General features: G+C 40.5%; 1 protein-coding gene across 3 annotated transcripts; it reads right to left on the bottom strand.

The window, feature by feature from the left end:
• Positions 1-335: 335 nt before the first annotated feature.
• Positions 336-20,077, bottom strand: LOC117486632 (calpain-1 catalytic subunit-like). 3 transcript variants are annotated; one of them, XM_034135137.1, is made up of 22 exons: positions 20,030-20,057; positions 17,766-18,020; positions 17,504-17,573; positions 17,203-17,321; positions 16,974-17,107; positions 16,722-16,896; positions 9,198-9,272; positions 8,584-8,669; positions 7,784-7,858; positions 5,990-6,150; positions 4,177-4,343; positions 3,843-3,854; positions 3,525-3,733; positions 3,115-3,157; positions 2,903-2,971; positions 2,428-2,485; positions 2,234-2,295; positions 2,029-2,097; positions 1,763-1,841; positions 1,468-1,584; positions 636-688; positions 336-403 (listed from the first exon to the last, which is right to left on the bottom strand). In XM_034135137.1, the coding sequence occupies exons 2-22, from the start codon at positions 18,000-18,002 to the stop codon at positions 377-379; spliced, it is 2,097 nt and encodes a 698-aa protein (XP_033991028.1). In that variant the 5' UTR covers positions 18,003-18,020; positions 20,030-20,057; the 3' UTR covers positions 336-376. The 3 variants fall into 3 exon arrangements, with proteins under 3 accessions (XP_033991028.1, XP_033991026.1, XP_033991025.1); XM_034135135.1 differs by lacking the exon at positions 336-403 and having other exon boundaries at positions 410-688; positions 20,035-20,077; XM_034135134.1 differs by lacking the exon at positions 336-403 and having other exon boundaries at positions 410-688.
• Between the last annotated feature and the right edge of the window lie 4,868 nt (positions 20,078-24,945).

The following is a 24,945-nucleotide window of genomic DNA, read 5'->3' as shown; positions in this document are numbered from 1 at the left end:
TGAATAGGTTATATTTTAAAATCACTGTTATTCTTATCACATTTAAAAGGGATGCAACAATACACATCATGTTCGATTTGATACATTTTTTGTGATACTGCTTTGACAAAGCTGTGCTTTTCTGCTCAACAACTGTAATACAATTGACTTGAAAACTGTTTTTTCAGTTGTAAATAGTATTTTTAACAAATGTGTAACCCTAGTTAGAATTACAACCGACACTGCCTAACTCATGGCTAATCCTAAAATGGGCGGATTTAAAATGTAAAAGTAAGTGCCCTGTTATGTCATACCATGTAAGAACTCAGTTGCAGGAGAACACCTTTTCTATTTTCTGCTGCTATATTTCCAAAGCAGCAGACATCTTCTTGTCAGCTTAAGAGTACATCGAAACGTACATCCACTGCAAATTATAGAGGGATATTATTGTATTGCATTCCATCACAGAAAAGTAAAAATGTAGTACAAGAATGCCATATTTTCTAGAACAACATATTAGGGGAATGGTATTGAAACTGATTTTTCTTTTGCCAAAAACAAATGTCCTTCCTTTTGTTTAAGTCAATAGCTGTGCCGGGTTGAATGATTACAACCTGAACACATTTGAAGAAACACCTCTGAATAACCTTTATTACCTCTGATTCACGAAGAGTCATGTTCATTCCATTTGACAACTGGCTGAAGATTTCTATTGAGAAAGACACAAATTGTTATTGCAGTATTCCACAAACTGTAAATGAAAGTAGAGGGAGTCAGACATGTCTATTAAAACGCCATGATAGATGTTCGTAATGTCACCCGGATACGACCATCTCTTGCAGTGAGTGAATTTTGACCGTGTAATGTTGTCTTGAATTGCACATGGCTTCTTTACCATCATCGAGATTGACGATTGCCGTTAGCTAGATAGCAACGATTGTTTGCGGTACCAAATTATTACTGACTGCTCCTTTAAACCCACATTAAGCCAACAGCTGATAAGATTCAAGACTTGCATAGTATTTTCTGAAATGCAAGGCCAGCAATATAGATAGTCAGAGAAATTGTTGACACAGGTGTCTTGCTAGGAATTTGTTGTAGGATTCGAGGAGCCATCAAAATAACTCATCCTTAGTTAAAGAAGTTTACTGCTTGCACTGTTTAGGGAAAATATTGACAGATAATGGCTATGCATGAGAACTGACTTTTGACCTTTGCCAAAGCTTTTAATAAACTTTCATTTCCATAACACATTTCATGGCAAACCATCCGAAAGTTATTGAGAATTGTTACAATAAACGTAACATGTCCTGTTATGCCTGAACATTCTTTCCATTAATATCCTGCAAACTATGTGTGCAAGAGGCTATTGCAATTGTTTGCTGACTACACAAAAAAGACACTCAAAGTCAATAAAAACATTTCAATACAATTATTCTGGTACTTTTTGGATTTGTGTACTGTCATCGGTTACCCATCTGTACTTACGGCTCATGCAGTCGAAGCGCAGCACCATACTGATGAAGCTCTCCAGGGTGATGTGTCCAGAGGAGGCACCGTAGCGCAGAGCCAACAAGTTCAGCATGTCATCGCTGGCCCTCTTTCCTGACATAAAAAATAGGATCAGAGTTTAGGTTATTGCATAATTAAGGGCTGTTGTTTTCATTACATGTTGCAAATGGTTTTCAACTTCACTAAGCCATGATACTGTCACACTTGTATTGTCACACAATTCAGTTTATGTTTTGTCAATGGAAGACAAAAGAATAGGCTGATTGTCTACCTGACGCCATGATAGCATTCCTCAGCTCACTCAATGACAGTGTTCCCGTCTTTGAAACATCAGTGCGGAAGAAAATGTCCTGGTAAAGAAAACAGTGAGTTATAAACAACACAGTAAGAAAACACAAACTCTAAATCATGACAGAACCTAACCCAATCATTCATGGGTGGTGCAATGAGCACACTCATACTGTCATGTCCTTTAGGTATCCAACAATCCGCTTTGTTTTACTGTGACATTTTTAAACTTTACTGAGTTCCTTTTACCTTGTACGCGACGACCTTCTTCCAGAGACGAACAAATTCCTCTCCATTGAGTTTGCCAGTGACTGACGTCTAGTCAAACATTAAGGTATATAACTGTACTAGATATTGTTTCCTGTCTCAGCCTGACCTTTAAATCTGTTCATATGTGTGAAACAAGAACAAATTCTACACAATGATTCTCAATGAAAATGACATTAGAGGATACATCCATCAGAGCAACCATGCCGCGACAGGCATCAATGCTGAAGCCTCCTGATTTCAAGTCTCCTAAATAAAAGTAGAAAAAACCAGCACTTTTAAATGTTAATAAATCCAGCCACTTCACTGAATAATTGATTTAGTTTAGTAATAGTTTTAGATCATATGTTGTCAAGCCTCTCTGGGTTTTAAAGTTCAAACCTTTCAGGATTTGTTCATTTAGAAGCCTCTGGAGCTGCTCGGCATCCACTTCTTCGTACTGGGAATGAGAACAAGAAAGGACTTATTCAGTATTTTGCTCACATGTTGGCTGTCATAACTTCGGTTACCTTCTATATTAATCGGAAGTTAATGCATGCCCACATTTTTCGGTTGGTATAACAAATCTTAAATGACTGATCCAAGGAAGAAAAGCCAAACAACACTAAAAAGCATAATGACATAGCTCAAGTGGAAAGTCAAGTGTAAAAATGCAAGCGCAGACGATTTAAATTGGAGGACATTTCCAAATCGCTTTTGGCTTTATGGTACTTTTTACAAGAGCAAGATGATCGGAACGATTCCAATCTCAATTCGTACGGACACTACAACTGTTAGCATAGCACAACAATGGAGGCAGTACAAAAGACAACAAAATCTCTGAAACTTTTCTTTGCAAAGGGTCTACATCAATTACCTTGTCAGAGTATTGACGGAAAAAGTGTTTCTTCTTTTCGTCGTTCTCCTCATTTTCAGTTCCTTTGTCCTGCAATATATTGAGTGCTTTCAGCTCGAGATGAACCAATGCAATAATGTTCAAATTATATCAATGTTATCAACCTAGTAAACAACATGTAACAAAACATCTATATATCTATCTATCCATCTGTATTTAAAAAACTTGCACACCATCACTTCCTGTTGTTCGTGGTAATGGCCACCCGAATTCTCACTGAAAAGAAAGACGAGACATCAGGACATTGCTTGTGGAAAGTTCTGGTCAACAAGAACAGCAAGAGGTGGTAACCAGAAGTGCGACAACACCGCGTAAAAAAGAACCTTTAGTACTCCATAGGTGTGATGGAGTACTCAATAATCAGTTGTTCTCTTGGCTTCGGAGTTGTATAAATGAATTTTTAAGAAATTATTTGTGCGGCTAATGAAGTAATGTAGTTTTAACTTGCTATGCCAGTGATTGAACAGTGTTTGGGTAACTTCCCCAACACTGTTGAACAGCCGTTTACTTTTTACCAGGAACACATTTTGTGTTGCATATATGTCTTTACAAGCTTTTGAAGAGTTAAGTTGAGAATGCTTACTGGACGTGGGTCTCTGCCTTGGAGAGGATGGTCAGGATGAAGGTGGCAGTCTCATTGGGATTAAAGGTGGACGGTACGATCAGGTACTCGCCAGGCTTTAGCATCAGGAACCCCATCACCTCACGTGCCATTTCGTATTTTGTAGTTTGGTAGGCAGGTCTGTTCTTGTTGAAGAACGAGGCTGGGAACTTTCCACTACGTGACTTGTACTGTAAAACCAGTCATAAATAATGTTAAAGAATATTGTTTTATATTATAGCTTTACAATGTAGGCGGGCATTAACTGTCTATGAGGATTGGGATAAAAATGTTACTTACTTCTTCAGTCACCTTCGAAGAAATCAGAGGAAAATAAATTAGTTTCAAGTTTGAGGTGTACCAAAATAAAAAATAAAACAGGCTCTTGGTGAGTAAGTAAGCTGTACTCAAAGTTTATATTACAGGTATGATTATAATGTTGTTTTCTTTGTAGTGTCATGAGTCACATTACTGCTGATTTTTTAAATGAAAAATAAATAATGGCTTAATCTAAAAAACAGTATTATGTTTGCTTTCATTTAATGTCAGTATCTCTAAAAATGTTGTAACATGTCTTTGCATTATATATCATAAAGATCTCTGCAATGGGACAAAAACAATGAGTGATATTTACCTCAAATACATAGAATCCAATGCCGAGATTTTGGACCAGACGTCTGTTCCTCTTGTCAGGCTTTTGCATCAGAGACAACAGCATGTTCTTCTCACCCTGTTTCCCAGAACATTCACTGAGTACTTCCTCAATCTTGACCCGGTACTGCGGATTAGTCCAGAAACTGTCTGGAAGGCAAAGATTACAGATTTTAAAAAGTTATAACCAAATGATCTCCTTATGTCAGAGGTGTCCAAACCTTTTTCAAAGAGGGCCAGATTTGAAAGTGTGAATATGACGGGGGCCATTTTTAAACATGAAAGTAACGTACAAATACACTGTAATATCACTATTTTCATTGTCACGATTATCTTTATTTTTGAAATGGCAATGGAATCAAATACAAGCCTCTCAGGCGTGAACAACTCTAAAAACACAATTCTGCCTTCCATTCATATCTGGAGAGTCAGACAACATTGAATAGATTATATGGAATACCTCAGACTTTGAAGCTGGTTTGACCTATTTTGAATAAAGTGGGGTGCCAGTCAACATCAAGTCGGACAAATAGTAATCTAAAATATTAAACGAAAATGTTTCAGTCAAACCACACACAAATTAATGAATTCAGGAAATATCTCCTCCATCACTGAAAAGCAATACAAAATAAATCACACATCAATTTCCATTTTCGTCAGATATATTTCATGGGGGAAAGTAACACATAAAAGATCAGTGTGTGTGCAATGTGTGTGGTGAAAGGAGTCAATATATACAGTTCAATCCTCTTAATCAAAGAGTCCAGTTGGTTAAAACCCCAACATAAATTCAATCCAGTTCATAGGCCCAGAAAATGGCAATTCAAAAAGTCCGCTCCGGGTTTTAGAGCGGATCCACCCAAAACAAACCAGGAAATACCAAAACCAAAATACAGCGTCTTTAAGAAGAAGACATACTTTATTAATCCCTCACAGGAAAATTATTTTCTCGACTCTGTTGTGTTTAACAGAAAAAGGCAAACGCAAACACCATCGGCTTAAATTCTGGCATTTGTAAGGCCCCTTAGAGAGGTGCTGCCACCATGCGGTGAAAGGAGGGATTACATTTTAAAGATTTATTCTGTTTGACAGTGCTAGTGGGCCATAAGTAATATATTATAAGACCGAAGCTGCGGGCTGTATTCAATCTGACCACCGGAATTATTCGTCAAATTAAAATTGAGCAGGACCCAAAAAGACGGCACAACAATGGTCTTATTCACAACGTGTGATTGGATGAAACTTCATAAAACTTAAGCTGTTTCTGTATCGTCTAAATAAAAAAGACGGTACCACTTTACAATAAGACTACCCTTATAAAGGGTTTACGAATAGTTTGTAATTAATTTATTAATTAGGTTTATAAGTCATTAATAAGCTTTTATAAGACATGAGATAAACAGGGTGACTGTGACCGGTTGCTTGCCAAATAGTGAGCCCACATTTATCTGTACTGCCAAGTCTTATATTGGCTACCTAGCTTACTTCGTCTTCTTCATCAGCCAGCTTCCTTGGTATCTGTTGTTCACTGAGTTGATTCTCGCTAAGTAGCCAATATAAGGCTTAGTCATCTTGCCAAATAGTGAGCCTGTGTTAGAACTGGTTTATAAATGGTTCTTAATGATAAATAAAGTGTTTACAACCTAATTCATAACCTAATTATAAACCCTTTATGAATCCTTTATAAGGGTAGTCTTATTGTAAAGTGGTACCAAAAAGACTATAGCTGTTTTAGCAAGTGATTTAAGTTTTTAGTATAGTATATTAGTTGAATATTAGTTTTCTAAGTAGCCTACCACTATTATTCGCGCATCCTCCGGCAGTTGTTCCTGCAACCCATCGGCCCTCACAGCGGGAGGTCTTCCAGTGGCAAGAAGTATTTCCATCAAGGAAGGCGGGAGACGGGCAGCAGATGTCCAGATCACTATAGAACCTGCAGAAGTCTTCCAGGGTCATCCTGGTGACATCAGAGATCACTTTTGATTACTCACTGTTGTTTTAGTTTGTTTACTTGATCCATCAAAGAAAAAGAAAATTCAACTAGTTTAAGAAAGCCATCCAAATACAATCTGCATAGATATTCTATAGATGTTACTGAACATATAATCAATTTATAATCTAGAGTTACAATGTCAATCAGGATTATTACACAGCTAAATCAAATACTAAATTCTAATTGGTCAAGTTGGACATTTCAGAGCTTGTTATTTCTTGTTAACACACAGCTGCTAAGGAAAACAAACAGTTGCTAAGGAAGATCAAGTCACTATGTGCAGTCATATCAATCCGCAGAAAGAAGTCCGGTAAAAGTCAGTTGTGGACAACAAACATTAGTTTTCTCCATCATAATTGAATACATTGAGAATATTCATTTTTATATTTGTTGAGAGCACTAAACGTTGGATTCATGATGGATAGCCTGTCGCCTAGACCTCAGATAAATCAGACAGAGAGGAAGTAAACACTAACAGGAACAGTAGAAGAAAACAATAACGGGAACAGCAGAAGAAGAAAGACTGGAATTAAACAGGAACAGCAGAAGAAGACAGACAGGAAGTGAACACTAACAGGGACACCGTATGGGCTCTGGCAGTGTTTAAAGACTGGTTAATGGAAAAGAAAATGTGATCAGACCTGGACAGTTACAGAAAACCTCCATCAGTGCTGCCGTCTTTTTAAGTTACGTTGCTGTCGCCCCAGTTCCAGTAGTTGGTACGCCGTGAAACTCACTTATTTTTCTTAGCACATGTAAAACAATCAATTTTAAATCATTAAATTAATTTCTCAATCAATTTGTTGGTTTATTTAGTATGTAGCCATGTAATAAGCTAGATAATGTGCAGCGAGGTGGTCATTAATGAAAAAAGAACACCGACATTGGCCTCAGGAACCCTACATATTGTACATATCTACGTACACTGTACCTATTATATGTTAAACTATAGTTTCAAAATACAAACTACTTAATGTACTAATGTTCTACAATTAGTTTTAGTTGCTACAATGTATTTGTATGAGTATTTCACAACATATTACACATTTGTTATTTTATTGATATTTTTTGGCCTCCAGTTCCTTTTATTGACGAGAGTTGAAAGGGGGAGTCCGAGGGTATAACACGGGGAATGGTCCCAGGCTTAATTTCGAACCCGGGATTTTCCCAACAGAACGCAGCTCACGTGTCCTTTTTATGTTCTGTCCACTGAAATGCAGGTATGTGAGTTTTGTATACCAGTTTGTTTATGTTGAATGTTTCACATTGCTTAGGAAAATCACTGATGTTTTGTTGTTAACTGAACATTTCTTTTGTGAGGAATGCAAACATTTTGTAAAAGATATAGCGTGTGAGGATCTCTTAAAAGGAACGCAGCCCACATGTCCTTTTTATGTTCTGTCCACTGAAATGCAGAATTAAACTGAAGTAATCACCAGCTCTGAGTGATCTGTTGCCGAGGGGACACTACACCGGGGTTACACAAGCACCATATGGGTCGCCAGCTCTACTCTAAGTGAGCTATACATCAGCATGCACATTTCTTATTTTAGAAATGAGTGTAACATTTGTCAACTGTAGATTTCAGCATGCTTACCAAAACTCCCCATCATCAGCCACAGAAAGACACACTTCACGATCTTGAGGACTCACGGTCTGCCACAAAGGAGACCTTTTTTTTCACGAAGCCAAGAGAAGAGGCAATATTATTATAGATTTTTTCTTAATATATCACAGCAAAAGGCAATTACATTTGTTGTGCACAAGTGGGCAAACTCATGATCAAGAGCATATAAGGGTTGGCAGGTTGTTGTTTTCTTGACCAGACGCACTTTTGCAAATATGGGCAAAGAGTAGATGGTTTCGAGGAGCAACAGTATTTTAGCTTAGACTTAAAGCAGCAGTTAAAAGCCCTATTTAAAAAGTTTACATTGAGTTTGAAAAAGCTAAACAATTGGCATACTAGGCACTATTGTTCAGGATATCTCACCCTCACTAGCATATATTTTCATTAACTGATATAAAATAATGTACATTCTTAAATAATAAAAAAAAAAAAAAGCCTTAGAGATATGATCAAAGAAGACATAACTTGGCTTCCATTGCCATGCTTTACTTTTAATCACTGCTAACAGTTTATAAAGGTTATTATAAACTGCACATGGTTGCAGGAAAGATTCTCATGGCTCTGATCAAAAGCATCAATAAGTGTGTTTGAACTCTTTAGAGGTGATTATCATAACATGGATTGTTGGCAAAGCACTCTTAGTAATTTGCCTTTGTGCTAAAATGAACATGTCTGGAATGTATTGACTTGAACAATTATCTCAGTCTTTTATCTCCGAAGCAACAGATAAAAGTAATTTCTCTGTGAAACAGTCACTGTGTCATTTTTACTTGTCACTCCAGTCTCCGATCCACTCCCGATGGCACCAGGGGTTCCACAAACGCACCAGGTTTACCGGTTGCCCTCGGCTCAGAATCTGACCAGCAATGACCGGAGAAAACATGAATATTTTTCGTCCCATAAAACTCAAATGTACTGTAAACTTAACTGTAAACACATACGAGTACAGAATGGATGCCAACCCGAAGGTGCTGTATATGACTTTCAGATTCACATTAATATAGCATACTGTATGTACGTATTGATATGGAAGACATCTGTATTCGTTGTAAATAGGGCTTCCATGATTTTTGTGTTGATAGCTGATCCGGCCCCGCATGTGAACCCCTTCTTTCATGTCTGACTGGCTAGTAATTAGCTTCCTAACCCACGGTGTCAGGAGCATCGCCTACCCTCCACTTCCTCATGCAGGTTATCACTATTGTTAGCATCGTTAGCAGCTCAGTTCTCGCAATTGTGCGACCCGTGTGCAGGCAATCCCATCCGGGAATCTGAGCGTATATTGCAACTTAAGCCTTTATTACCATAACACTTTCAAAATTCAGAGCCCAAATAATGTATACTGGATAGATAGAATGATGTTAAAATATTTAAAAACCTTCACCTGTTTCACACCTGTGACAGCGTAGGCATGTCCTTGGACGATTCCATTTGGTAAAACCGTGTTGTCAGATGTGGCCTACAAGATAAAGATACATGTTATTATTGGAGTCAGAATAGTGCATAATACTTTATCACTTCATAAGTTAACTAAACAGAAGACCAACATTTGATATTGTTTTGAATCAAATATATTGTCAGTATTTACTGATTTAGCTAATGAGCGATAGTGTGAGTTTTGTGTAGGAGACGTTTGGTGAGGACGCTCGCACGGTCTGTTGCTGCTTCTCCCTCTGAGACAATTTCAGTTCTCTCTGCACTCTAGCAACCTACTTTGCTACATAGTTATACTATTATTATTATTATTATTTACTTAGTAGTATTTTCGCTTTGCAAACTACAATTTATTTTCCCCAGGAATATTTTTCTCATTTACCAACCACCCAAACCAAATCCAGCCTTCATCTCAGAGATAAATTAACTTCACTCTGTTCAACATCTGTCATACTTGGGGGTTTGAACATCCACGTTGACACCCCTCCTGCCCCCCTGCAGCTGAGTTATTACAATTACTGGATATTCCCCACACACATGCATAGACAACAATCTCTTTCTCAATGTGGAGAAAACAAAGGAGATTGTTGTCGACTCCAGGAGAACCTACACCCAACACCCCACCCACTGACCATCGGTGGTGCTGCTGTGGAGCAGGTGAGCAGCACCAAATTCCTGGGGGTGCACATCACAGGGGACCTCTCCTGGAGTAACAACACCACGTCAATCACCAAGAAAGCCCAGCAGCGCCTCTACTTCGTTAGCAAACTGAAGAGAGCAGGAGCATCAGGCACTCCTTCTACCGAGGCGCCATCGAGAGCGTCCTCAGCAGCTGCATCACGATGTGGTTCAGAAGCTCCACAGCATCCAACCGCAAGACCCTGCAGCGCGTCGTGAACACAGCTGAGAGGATCATCGGTGCCTCACTCCCATCACTCCTGGACCTCTACAACACCCGCCTCAACCGCAAAGCACTCAGCATTGTTGGTGACCCCACCCATCCCTCCACCTGCCTCTTCACCCTCCTGCCTTCAGGGAGGAGGTTCCGCAGCCTGAGGTGGAATACTATCCGACTAAAGGACACTTTTTTCCACCAGGCTGTCAGGAGGCTGAACTCTTCTCAAGCTCAGCCCCCTGGTTCACTTCAGAACTACAGAACATGAAGGCAGCTGGGCGTGTACTCGAGCGGCATTTGGACTCACTGTTCACAGATTATCGAGAACATCAAAACGCCTATTCAAAGTCACACAACAAAACACGGTCACAGTTCTACTCCGACATCATCAATAAACATCTGTGAAACTCCAAGCAGCTTTTCTCCACTATTTATAATTTCCTCAAGCCACAAACTCTTTCACACACCAATACCACAGAAGAGCTGTGCAATAGCTCCATTACGTTCTTTAGGACCAAAGTCGACACCATTTACTCTCTTCTCTCCAGCTCCTGCGCTCTTTCTGAGTCTACTGTCGACCCACAGCCTGGGATTCTCCAGCCTCTCTGCTGCTTCCTGGAGATCTCTCAGCAAGAGGTTGATGACATCATCCGCAGGATGAAACCTTCCACTTGCACCCATGACCCTCTACCCGCATTGTATTCTCTCTTGAATGACAATATGCCTGCACTTCACCTCCAAGGTGCGCAATCAATTATTACGCAATATATGACAAGACCTGGTTTTTAGTTGCTAAGCCTGATATTGTTGTCGTTTCTGAAACCTGGTTAAAACCATCTGTCACTGACACTGTTATTCACATTGATGGATATAATGTATTCAGAGCGGATCGTAAGGGCAGAGCTGGTGGTGTTGCAATATACACTGCTGAGAAACTACAGTGCTCTGTCCTTCACTCAATTTCAATTCCAAGGCAATTTGAGTTGCTAGCAGTCGAAATAACTATAGCAAATGCTCCTCTCACTGTTATTGGCCTCCATCAGCCATCATGGATGCAACTACTAGCCTTACTGAATTGTTGTCTACGTTTTCTTCTGAAATCATATTATTGGGTGATTTAAATTGGGACTGGTTAAGTGATAAATCTTCACAGTTTAAGCAGGTTTGTGATTCTTTGAACTTAACTCAGCTTATTGATAGTCCCACTAGAATAAACCCTGCCAAACCCAATAACGATACCCTTATAGATGTCATTCTAACAAATGCAGCTCATAAGTATGTGTCTGTTGGTGTTTTTCCTAATGATATCAGTGACCATTGCACTATCGCTTGCGTTAGGAGCACTAAGTTGCCCAAAGCCAAGGGCCTTATTGTGCTCAGGCGCTGCTTCAAACACTTCTCTGAGCAGGCTTTCCTACACGATCTGGCGGAGGTTAAATGGCACTTCATAGCATTAATTCCATCTATCAATGTTGCCGTCCAATTTTTTATTGATCACTTTTTATCGATTATTAATAGACATGCCCCCCTTAAAAAATTCAGAGTTAAGAATAGGAACACTCCATGGTTTACTAGAGAACTATCTGATCTCATTCATGATCGAAATAAGCAATGGTGTTTAGCTAGAAAGTCTAACACTAGTGATGACTGGCTTCTTTTTCGTGTCCTCAGAAATAAATGTTCTGCCCTTATTAAAAAAGCTAAAGCTGATTACTATCTGAGCTTAACCACTGATTGTTTTAATGACCATTCTAAGTTCTGGAAAACAATTAAATAACTTCAGAACAAGAAGGTTTCTAGTTTCCCACAAAAACTGAAGGTCAGTGATTCTTTTATTTCAGATTCAGATGGTATGTCTAATGCCTTTAATGCTCACTTCAAAAAGGCTGGTCACATTTTTGATGAGCAAAGTCATGACTCTCTAAATGGTCGTACTCACAGCCACAGTCAAGAGATGAACTCCCCTGTTTTTGATTTCGCTTATTTCTCGGTCTCTGAAGTCTTACAGGGTTTGCACTCAATTGATCCTAAAAAGTCTGACGGCCTCGACCCGTTCTTTTTAAAAATTGCAGCTCAGATTATAGCACAACCAGTAACTGATATTTTTAATCTCTCCCTGTCCACTCACACACTGCCAGCCTTGTGGAAGCAAGCTCTGGTATCGCCCCTCTTGAAAGCTGGTGATCCCACGGAGTTGAATAACTATCGTCCTATCTCAAATCTTTCTGTGTTATCAAAGATTCTTGAGTCCCTAGTTTCTACTCAGCTAAAGCTTTTTTTAAATTCACACAACATCCTTAACCCTATGCAATCTGGATTCAGATCAAAGCACAGTACTGTGACTGCCAGTCTGAGAGTCTTAGACGATATTAAGGCTGCTTTGGATAAGAAATCAGTTTGTGTTGCATTGTTTATTGACCTAGCCAAAGCATTTGACACTGTAGATCACCACATTCTGTCTAATGTTATGTTGGTGTCTCGTTTCGGTCATAACGGCATTTGCTGGTTTCAGAGTTATCTAACCGACCGTACTCAATGCGTCAGGTTGGGTAGTACTGTCTCTGACCCTGTCACCTTGGAGAAGGGAGTTCCACAGGGCTCTATTTTGGGGCCCTTACTCTTTTTATTATATGTAAACAATATTTGTAATCAGATGCAATTTTCTACCTATCATATGTATGCTGATGACACTATTGTATACTCATGTGCTCCTTCTCTGGATATGGCCGTTTCCAATTTAAAATCAGATTTTATCACGCTGCAGCATGCGCTTCTTGATTCTAAACTGCTATTGAACAGTAAGAAAACCAAAGCAATGCTTTTTGCTCCCAAGTCAGCGTCCTCCTCTTGCCTCTCCATTGACACCCTTGATGGCGTCTCTGTTGAGCTGGGCTTTTGGTTGGACAGTAATCTGAACTTTAAACACCATATTGAAGTTCTAACAAAGAAATTGAAATTCACTCTTGGCTTCCTTTTCAGACTTAAATGTTGTTTTTCAATTTCATCCCGTAAAAGGTTGGTCTCTGGCTTATTCCTGTCCCAGCTGGACTACGGTGATACCATTTATAGATTTGCCTGTCCCACTGTTTTGGCCAAACTTGACCCACTCTACCATGCTGCACTGCGTTATATATCAAATGCACCCTATAGGACTCATCATTGCACACTGTATACTGTAGCCTAACTTGATGGTCCTCACTTATGCGTAGGATGCAGCATTGGTTTTTATTAATGTATAAAGTCATTTTAGGTAAGCTTCCACTCTACATATGTGCCTGATTTGCCCCAGTTTGTGACTCTGACAACCTCAGATCCAGTGCCTGGATACGGTTCCAGGTACCTGCTGTGCGGACTGAGGCTGGAAAAAGGAGTCTTTTTTATTATGGTCCTTGGTCTTGGAATGACCTTCAATCAAGCCTAAAACTGAGGGCACTTGTCTCAATAGTATGTTTTAAATTGAAGTTGTCTGAAGTCCTCACCACCAGCTGCTCTTGCAGTAATAAGTAGTGTTTTTAGGACCTTACTGTCCTAATGTGCACAATGTAGTGACTGCTTTTTCGTCTTTTGTTTTCTTAGTTATGTTCTCTGTATTTTATATGTTTGTGTTATGTGTAACGTTGCTGCCTTCTTGGCCAGGTCAGCATTGAAAATGAGATTTTATCTCAATGTTTTTATCTGGTTAAATAAAGGTTAAATAAAAAAAAGAAGAAGATTACTGTGAGCGTGTTGCGCAAGCCGAGATGATGTGTTATGTGGTGTGCGTAGTTTAACCTTTTCATATTTAAGTTTGTAGCAAGTAGAGGGCTGCTGCTGCTGTGTGTGTGTGTGTGTGTTTGTGCGTGCGTACGTGCGCACACGTTAGTTTTAAAGACCCCCATAAAGCTCAGATTATAACTCAAACCCTGCTCTACCCACAGCCCTGGTAGAATCCAACATCCATGTCCCCTGATCACCCAAGTCATCGACTGCTCCCTCCAGGCTGGTCATGTTCCATCTGTTCTTAAAACTGCCGTCATTTGACCCCTTCTCAAAAAACCCTACCTAGACCCAGACGTCCTCTCCAACTACAGGCCCTTAGGATCAAAATGGCCGTTTTGAATCCCCTAAAACTTTAAATCGACCCAAAATGTATCAAAATACCCACCGGGAGTACAAATATGGCCATCTTTCTGGTAAATTGCCATTTTTGATCCTGAAAATGACAGAAATGTATTCAGCATCCTCAATAACCACTCCAATTGTCCAGGTCGGCAAAGCCATTTTTTAAATATTGTCTGCCTATGCTAATTAATGCAACTTATGCCAATTGTGCAAATTGCACCGGCAGGTGATATGTGCTGGGGACCTGTACTATACGTTTCTATCATCAAATGTTGGGGTACTCAACATCTCTGGGTTCATAATAGGACTCTATGAGCTGGCAAATAGACTATGAGGCCGTTTCCATAAGTGAATAATAATGTGTTCATTGCCCCGCTCTAAAATGGTTTTGGTTCTTCCTTGGTACATGCCTCACACTTCCAACAAGTTTCATGAAAAGTAGCCTGGTAGGTTTTCTTCACTCCTTCTTACAAACAGACAAACCTATGAACCAGCAAACCAAATAACAAAGATGACTTTGTTGTTGAAGGGAATGTGCAATTTAACTTGAGTGGCAGCCTCATCAACAATATTTACCGCTGTAATGTATCATTAGACTGCACCCATTCTGGCAAGCTATCTCTTATCTCAGGGGTTCCCAAAGTGGGGGTCGTGAGCTGAAAAGTCTGGGAACCCCTGTCTTATCTAATAAATCAAATGTCAATACATGATTGTAGCCTTGAGCTCTACCATGGAGTGAACAGCCTTTTGTCTAAACGATCATAAACAAAAAATAACATGGACTATCAAGAGCTCTTGTCTTGGTCAAGGCAAAATATTTAAAGTTCACCTATCATGCTATTTTTAGGCAATAGCATAGGTCTTAGATATATAAAAATATATAAAAAACATGTCTATGAAGTGTTTTGCTCAAAATACCAAACAGATCACCCATTCTAGCCATGCCTCATATCCCTCTATTTCACTTCCTGTTTCAAAAGTGCTGATTTGGGGTATAAAGCTTTTTAACCCTTATGTTGTGTTTGGGTCTCCCGTGACCCTGTTTCAAGTTAAAATTATATAATAACTATGCTCTAGTTTTTTGTATCAGAACAAGGCTTCATGATATCCTCCACAACAGCTATATAAACACTACAAAACTGATTTTGACAATTGTTGCCAAGTCTGAAGGTCTCTAAAAAGAAAAGTGTATAATTTGGTGTTCGGGTCTGGGGAGACCCAGCAGAATTGTTTTGGGTGACTCGAGGTCAAATTTGGCCCAATCAAGATTCATCTTTGACTTATTTCTGAAACAGTATGGAGCTCAAAGGCTTTCTCTCTTGCCGGTTATACCACAAGGTGAGTTTCTTTTTATATTCAGCGTCCTCACACACATGCTCTCCAGTACAGGTTAGCTCTGAGTGTTAGCGATGCTAATGTAAACACCGACCATATTATGTCCAAAACAGTCGGGCATTGTTTCTGATAGCAACTTTCTGATAGTGCTGTGGGTCCACATTTCTGATATTACGTCATATCGGAGGCAAATCTGGATCAGCTCCGTTGTACCTCCGTTTTTAGAGATTTGGGTACGGAGGAAAAGAGAGAGGGTTTTATTTTCTGACGCTGCGTGAGTTCCCTGACACACCGGGGACACATATTTATGTAGAAAAGACATCAAAAAGTGCATTTTGCATGATAGGTCCCCTTTAAGAGACCATAGAATAGGTAGATTCTATGGAGCTACTAGTTTGAAAGAAAAAGATTAACAACCTTTTTAATCATCCAAAATACTACAATGGCAGGGATTTGAGAGAAATATTATAAGCAAAGGACATTGGAACATTAGTTTGTCTTTCTCTTTTGACCAATAATATATGTACACTGGTTGTGCCAGTGCCCAGATGCCATGCATACTGCTTACTAACTCACTAGCATACTAACCTGGTTTACAACTCATTCAAACATAGATAATCAAAAGCAGTGTGTTCCTTACCTTACAATAAAGATTTCATTACCTGAGTGATACCATATGTCATTTTTGTCTTTATAGCCGCAGAATAGGTTATTCATGTTATAACGGAGAGAACTGGGTGGCCATTGAAGACCATGATCAGTTTTGTTTGAATAGTTTAATCTTAATAGATCGAGTAGAGAATTTGGAAAAATCCTTCCCTTCATAAGTATCAAATGGAATTAAAATATAGCTTAAATATACTAATGTTCTTCTTGGCAGTCTTTCGTCCATGTACATGTATGAACAGGGAGTTATCGACAAAACGTAAGTGAATTGTACCATGCCATCGTAGTGCTTTTTGTTTTCTGCTATGACAAATAAACGTTAGAAGCCAAAAAGATACTGAAATGATCTTTCTAACTTTGGCAAACTAACCATGTACTTGGCTAATATAATTGTAGCCTTAAGATGCTGTATTGGGGTTTCAGCACTTAAAAGCAAAATGAGCTAGTCGGTGTTACTTGTGGTATATTCATACTTACCCCCTGAGGTGTACCACAGCCCATCAGTGACTTGGATTGGACAGCTCTGCCCATCAACTCCCACAGAGTTGGGGGAGATTTTGTCAGATCAATACACATGTGAACTCCACCGGTGAAGTCCACTAAAGCCTCGGCAGGAGTTCCGGCATTCATGTCCGAGTAGGAACCGCACACTCTGACAGAAGTTGGTGTAAAATTAATTGCACCGATACAAAACAACAAAAATCTCAAGACATTTTTTTTTTTTCATACTTGGCATAGGCTTTCTCCATCAAAGCAGGCCAGAACTCAGTTGGGTCGTTGGAGTGAACAAAGACCAGTCTGCCATCAATAGTTGGTAGTTTGTCATCAATGACAACATCAACCCATCTTCCAAACCTCCAGAACTGAGTAGTTGTGAAAGGAGATGAAATAAAGAATGTAATAGCAATATGAGATGTGAACCATTTTAGAAGAATTGCTGCCAAGATTGTTGGTTTACCCTGAAGTGGAATATCCCGCAGTACTCCTCGTCAAATCTCTGTTCAAGAGGAACGACCTGCTTAAGGATGGAGGGCTGGAACGTCAGAGCTCCGATTGATGCAAGAAACCAGCAGTTTCCTGAGAGGGAAACAAAGTGACTATTGAGAGTACTAACAACCAAGAGGGCTTCAACATACTGGTACACATTTTCCACCGCCCTGCTTTATTCTGTTTCCTGTCAATTGTCTGCACTTGCATCACAAAATTACATTGCTGGAAAAACTATTTATGGATTGTTATAAATCAATCAATTGCCATACCAAGTATGCCTTGACCAAAGTCAAACCTGGAGACCCCATCAACTTCAAAACAAGGATTGCGAACCATTTTCTGAAAGAGAGGAATTGACCATACTTGTTAAGTCTTAGCTTGTCAGAAAACCACTACCACAAGAGCTAACACAAGTTAAGTGTTCCTTCCATCCCAACATTAACAAGGATCAACATTAAACAAGTGACAGATCAACAGAGTTGAAGTAGCAAAAGAAACATGTGATTTGAAATTGAACACTGAAACACTCACATATGGTCTCAGCCACACCACTTTATTCAGCTTAGAAGGGGTCAGTACCCCAGGCCCGATGGACCTCGCGTCAGGGGGGAACATGCCGTCGATGTACCTTACCCGTTTAATCATACAGTACTGTTTCAGCTGCTCAAAGTCTTGGTCCAGAAACTTCTGAGGGTTAGTGACGATCCCATTATCATCTTTCAGGTGACGGGCGTTGATGATGTTCACACACACACCTGGCGAAGGCATTGCTGCAGTGTTTGAACTCTGTTCAGAAAAGGGAGAATTTCAAGGTTATCAGTACTACAGGAAGTGTTAACATCTCGACCATCATCCAGAACTGTTTAAATGACCCTGTTCCCACTATAACCATGGGCATGTGGATGATACAAACATCAGATTTAAATAATTACAACGAACATAATATATGGAGAAATACAACAAATAATTAGCATGCAAATGTTCAATTTAATCCACAGGTGTTTGGACTTCACTTGGATTTGGCCTTAAATGTACAGTTATTAGGGTTCTAAGCATCACTTTTGTCATTGAATGGCCAGCAGTTGGCTGCCACCCAAGCCCCTCAGAGTCTCTTGCTGAGGTCCCCCCCTTGTAAAGTTTCCATCTTTGAAACGGAAATTGTTTTTATCCCCTGGTCCTTTTTTCTTTTTGTTCACTGGTTGTGGGATGGGCTATAACAACAACACAACAGTTCTTACCGACCACGTTTAAAAAGTTTATATTGAAAGGGTTAGGATAACGCTACTTTGCTTAGGGTTAGTCAAGAGGTTGCAGTCACCTGTATCCTTTAAAGTACATGTATCCAATATCTTCATTGCTTTTTAACCTAAAATTCTAAAGGTAAGCTCTCGCGTCGGGACGTTAAAAAAAGTAGTTGCTATCTACATGGCGGGTATCAAATAAGTAAATAGGATGTTAAAAAGTCAGTATGAATGCAGGTTCTACATGACACAAATAGCATACAATAACTTTTATTTATGCTAAGGTCTGATATTTCTTTGACATAAATTCCCGTTATATCTCTCACAGGCTCCGCCCTCTACTGGACTCTATGGGTATTACCTTATCCTGCGAGCATTCTCCTACTGAGACTTCTATAGACGCAGCCGGCCTAGGCGCATCTCCCCGTATAAAAGGAGGCCTCGTCTCCTGACTATCATCCCTTTCTCTTCAGCGGCGGAAGTGAAATCCAATGAGCATTGAGACGAGAAAGAGAGAGTATGGAGTCAATCCTCGAACACAGAACCTGCCCGAAGTGCCCGAACCTGATGGCTTATAGTACAGTAGCTTGTTTTTACAGATATTGCCACATCTTCTCACTTTGGTTATCATGGAGACGTTAGCGACACATAACCACACAAAGAGACTCAGAGCAGATAATAGGTTGGCATGCAATCTAATGAGTATCTTTAGGAAAATCAGTTATAGTAAAACCCATTGTCTTTAGTCACACTACTACGCAGGCTTTTAGGGGTTATAGAGCCATCACAATGTGCATCAAGTGAACAGCAATGATCGTTGAAGCAAAAAGTGAGCCATTATTTAATGGACCCCTCCAAAATACCCATTAACAAGTACTCCAACTTTACAATGGTTAATAAGCTCAACCTTGGCTCTGGAAATGTGGACAAGACAAACTACAAAGGATTGTAATTTGATTTTCAGTTGTTTTTAACTGGACTTTTATTCGTCTTTAACATTTTCTTATGGCAACTAAACTTTCTTTAGTCACACTACTACGCGGTCTTTTAGGGGTTATAGACAGGGCTGCACATAACTGGTGCGCAGGTGCACATGCACATGCACATGCACTCTGGAAATGTGGACAAGACAAACTACAAAGGATTGTAATTTAATTTTCAGTTGTTTTGAACTATTTTCTATTTGATTCGTCTTTAACATTTTCTTATTGCAACTTTTGTGTGTTACCTGCCGTTTCCTATTTGATATGTTGTGTTTTGTTGTTTATTGATTAGCTGTTACCTTAATGACGTTTCATTCTATCATATAAAGAATAATAGAGAGTGAAAAACTACATTTACAATAAAATACATAAGTCACTGAGGTAAATAAGCCATTGTACCGAGACAGAAAGAGTGCATGCACCTTATACCTTTGTAGTATAGTAATACACAGTAGGATCTGGCCAGAAAACGTTGATAATACCTTGAGTTGCTAAACTGTTTGAGAAAATGAAAACCGTTTCCTTAATTGTTACCTGACATGTTAACTACAAAAAAAGATCTAAAGCTTACCTTACCAGCCAGGAAGGGAAGTGTTGGGTCTGGGTGGAGGAGCAAGTATGAGAAAAGACGCCCCAGTCTTTGTATTTAACCTGTAAACGCCTCATGCTGCTTCTTTCAGGATGGGATGTTCCCTTACATAACTTCACCTGTGGTAACACGGGATTTCCCTGCACCAAAATAAACAGGTCGATACACATAGGGAGAGATAGTTACATGAGAGCAGTGTAACTGACTTTTTACAGCGGCACGGCTTCCACAGATGAATTATTTTTATGTATTTATTGTCAAAGCATTTAATATATTCATTGCTATCGGGATGTTAAGAGCATTCCATGGAATATAACAAAAAGTGTTTCTGAAGTGAATTACCTACCCCACCTTTAATCGAAATATTCTACGGAGCCCCCCTGGTGACATTGGTGAGAAAAATATGAATGCAAATTAATAATGCGTGGCCACGCATTAATTATTGAGCTCTGTAATGAGGAAACTGAGGTGGATGTTGATCTTGTTGATCATGTTGATCTTGCATTGAATGAAGGTAATTATAAAACGGACAAGTCAAATCAAGCAATCTGCCGTGGTATACTGAGCGTATACCACGGTTAGAATTGTAAGTTACTTTTCACAACAAGTCAGTATCCCTCCGCGCCTGAGATAAACAGTATACAGTTGGGCTGAAAAGCAAACTGCCTGCAGTTTGCTTTTCAAACTGGAACAAGAAAGCAGCGGAGAAGTAACGGGGCAGAAACCCTCCTTTTTACGCAACGGTCCAGACATAGACATCAAACGGCAAAAACATATTCAGTGTGCAGTTCCTTTGGCATTAGGGCTTTTAGATACTTTCCAAGGTTTGACATAATGAATTGTGCTACTTTTAAAGCAAGCAACAATGTTTTCAAATCTGTAATCAAAAAGGTCCGCAAAAACATTTAAGATTAACTTCGACCTCCGGGGGGGGGGGGGGGGGGGGGGGGGGGGGGGGGGGGGGGGTCTTACTATGGAGGAGTGGATTGAGGAGTGCCTATCTCCAGAACAAAAAGCACCTAAACGACGACATGCAGAGCTACGTGAAGAGCAGGTAGACCAACTGGAAAAGTATCACCATTCAAAAGTTTTCTGATGCGGGTCTTGAAACAAAGCAGAGAAATGATGACCGTTAGTGGCCACAGGTGCGAAAGCTCTCTCCAGAGCTACTGGAAGCCGAATCTCGGGGACCGGAGAAAGTGGAGCAATATTCTCGCCACGCCAAGCAACAGCCTAGAACAACCTTAACCTATACAAGTAACCCGCGCGTTTCGCGTCGGGCCGAACCACGCCCCTTAACTGTGATATAATGGCCATATACCACGGCCTGTCGTGAGCTATTGCTTAATTATACTTTATATGCCTATAAACATTTCTGGGCTGGACTCATGCTGTGAAATCTATGCTTGAACAGCTTAATGTGATTTAAGAAGCACCATTGTTCGGTGTTGTTTGGTGGTAGAGTACGCTCGTGAACTGTTGCCGCCGGAGCCTCGCTGCGGGGAACCCGTGGCGCGCATAATTGTGCCGCATTTGCGCATAAGAAGTGGCCCCCTGCGCAAGATGAGGCCCCACGCACTCTGCGTGATCTGCGTGTAGTAGGGATGTTAAGATTCACCGAGTCGCATCGGTACACCGGCATAAATGTTCAAGATGCGAGTGCACCGGTTGAAAGAGTGCACATCGGCTACAGTTTGGGTTGAACTCGCGATGCATCGATTGTAGCATCGGTAAAAAACCGATTCATTCATATAATATCCTCTCATCCTGTCAGCACTCCGCAGAGACGATCTTTGATCTTTGCTTCGCACTACGGAGGCCGAGAGTCTCAGTTATCAACACACATGGAAGTCGAGGAGAAAGAGAAACACAGCGCACCGAAAAATACCTACAAATCAAACATTTGGCAATACTTCGGATTTTTCAAGAAAGACGGTCAACTTGAAAGATCGCTCGCAAATTGTAAACGATGCCGTGCCGCTTTAAAGTACACAAGTAGTACGAGGAACTTAGCGACGCACATAAAGAGGCGACATGGGGTCTGCGGCTGAAAAGAGAAACCTGAAAGTTAGACATATGAGTTCAATCACTCACAACACAGGTGTTATGTCAGTGAGAGTGGTGTTTAGTTTACAACAGCCTGTGACTGCCAATAATAGTTTAAATGTCTTCCTTACAATTGTAAGCAGTTATGAAATACCTGTTTGTGAAAGGTTATTTTTATTTTTTATTGTTCACACCACTGCTTTCTGCTCACTGGTGAGTTAGCCTATGAATGAGTGTTAAGCACATCAGGCTGGCAGCTGTATGGGCATTGCACTATGGTAGTTGTTATTTGCACATTGTTAATCATAGGCAATGCATCCTTAAATTGTTTAACTGTGAGGTGTTATAACATTGTACTGTACTCTGGAGTTTTTTAAGGTAAAAAAAAAAAGAAACAGCATGACTAGTAGAGAGAACCAAATATGTAAAGCACTTTTTTGTTAATGTATGATTTGCTGCATATAAGGAATAAAACAAAAATCCTCTGTCGTACCATATTGAATTGTATCATTATTTTGCATCGTGTTGAATCGCATCGTATCGCCCCGAATTGCATAATGTTGAATCAAATCGTATCGAACTGTATCGCAACAGGGGTGAATCGTATCGTATCGCATCGCCTAGTGTTTCAAATGTATCGTTAATGTATTGTATCGTTGGCAACGTATCGAGATGTGCATCGCATCGGCCTCAGTGATGGAGATGCACATCCCTAGCGTGTAGGGAGGGGAAGCCCTGATTACATGTTGCCGACGCTTTTATCCGAAGTGACTTAAAATAACATACTGTGACTTCCGGTTTGACTAATGGAGGAGTAGGTCGCACCCCAGGAGAGCTCTGTTGAAATCCTGTCTAATATTACACTATACTCACTTAATTACGACAACTAACGTGTGCAAACGTGTCTAAAAGATAAACGAATATGGGGAAACCTACTAAGAAGCAAAGTCAGCCTGCAGACGACAAATCTTATGAGAGTGACACAGGGGACCGCATGGGAGCTAGCCAAAATGAGGAACATGCAGCTAACCACGCTCCGCTAACGCTAGCTGACATGGAGAAACTTTTCCTCTCAATGCAGGAGCGCATTATTTCAAAACTGTCCGTCCAACTCTCAGCTGACCGCGCCCCCATTGACCGGCACGACCAAACAATCCAAGGCATGGAAGTGGCACTCAACGGCATGGAGGCCAGACTGCAAACTGTCGAATCCACCTGCACAGCCCTATCCAGGGAAAATGAGAGCCTCAAGTTTAAGGGGGACGACCTGGAAAACAGATCGAGACACAATAATATCCGCATAACTGGCGTACCTGAAAAAGTTGAGGGCCCACAGCCGACCGCCTTTATGGAGTTGTTTCTGGCAGAAACGTTTGGTGCCGAAGCCTTTCCTTCCCCCCCTTGCGGTCGACCGGGCGCACAAAGTAGCTACTGCCCGCAAGACGCAGAGCGACACCCCGCGCTCTTTCATCGCTCGGATCCACAACTTCCAGACCAAAGAGCGCATACTGAAGCTGGCGAGGGAGGCCTGTCCGCTCTCTTTCCACGGATGCAACATACACATTTTCCCGGACTACAGCATGGAGGTATCATAAGCTATAAGCAGAGTTGGGTGTAATGCGTTACTGTAATAATATTACTTTTGTCGGTAACGGAGTAGTGTAACGCGTTACTTTTATAATTCAGTAATCACACTACAGTTACTAACATTGCCCCGACACGCGTTACTTCGTTACTTTTATAAAATCAGTCATAATCACACTGACATACAAGAGGGGTTTCCGCCGCAGGTTTATATGTACGTAATCTGCGCGTCCACATCTCCACGTGCAGTGCTGCATAAACATGGCTGAGTCAGCGATAACTTTCGAGGGGTGGAGGTATGCCCATTATTTTGAGTTCGTCCGAAGAATAGACAGGAATGTGACGGTGAGGTGCAAACTGTGTCCAGACCAGAAGCTGTTATCCACTGCTGCAAACACCACGTCAAACCTCAACAAACACCTGCAAAGAACACATGCTAAGGTGAAGCTAATAGCTAAGGACCCCCAAACCCAGAGTGAGGATGTTGTGAATGCGCCGCCGCCGACTCCGAAGCAGCAAAAATTACCGGTAACCAAAGCAGAGATGGACAGGCTTGTAGCATCCTTCATAGTAGAGGTAATGTTGCCCATTTGCACAGTGGAATCACCATCGCATCGTTCAGAGATATACTGCGCAAAATACAGATAGCAGGAGACAGAGGACAGCCATGGTCAGAGCTATCTGGATCAGTCTTATGCGACAATGGAAACTGAACTAAAGAGAACATTTGAAACTTTAGCAGTCTGCGTGATCTGCCTGTAGGGAGGGGCGGGCCTTTACCAGTAAAGTAACGAGTAAAGTAACGAGTTACTTTATGTAGAGAGTAACGAAGTAGTGTAATATATTACTTTTTTTTTAAGTAATATGTAATATGTAATATATTACTTTTTTTTAGTAACGACCCCATCTCTGGCTATAAGCCATAGGATTTCTTCAAACTCACCTGAATAACGTTCCGAAAACTCAGCTGTACAAGATATTTGTCCAGGAAGTCACCAACAAACAGATCTTCGTCTTTCATTTCGCCCAAGAATTGTATCCAGTACTCCATTCCTTCCTTGCGCAGGATCCCCCACCAACTCTCAATTCTTTGATATGAAGAAGCCTACTGGTTCCAGCAATATAGCTCCTATCACCTGATCTGTTGTCATTGTCATGGCGACGGAGGAAGGTTTGGATGTCTCGTACAACCACATTTTCAGTTCCCAGATCTGTCCGGATGATCCGAGGACAACCACCAGTCTGCTCCATCGCCTCTACAAAGTAGC

This window comes from Trematomus bernacchii, unplaced genomic scaffold (genome assembly GCF_902827165.1).
Source record: "Trematomus bernacchii unplaced genomic scaffold, fTreBer1.1, whole genome shotgun sequence".
Taxonomy (NCBI): domain Eukaryota; kingdom Metazoa; phylum Chordata; class Actinopteri; order Perciformes; family Nototheniidae; genus Trematomus; species Trematomus bernacchii.
Note: the sequence above shows the minus strand (reverse complement) of the source record. Positions and strands in the feature narration are given on the sequence as shown.

Coding starts and splice junctions, on each gene's coding strand:
- LOC117486632 (XM_034135135.1), bottom strand. CDS start 18,002: ATGCCTTCGCCAGGTGTGTGTGTGAACATCATCAACGCCCGTCACCTG. Junction 6,151..7,783: donor GCTGATGATGGGGAGTTTTG/GTAAGCATGCTG, acceptor TGATGTCACCAG/GATGACCCTGGAAGACTTCT. Junction 2,486..2,902: donor TCCGTCAATACTCTGACAAG/GTAATTGATGTA, acceptor TCTCATTCCCAG/TACGAAGAAGTGGATGCCGA.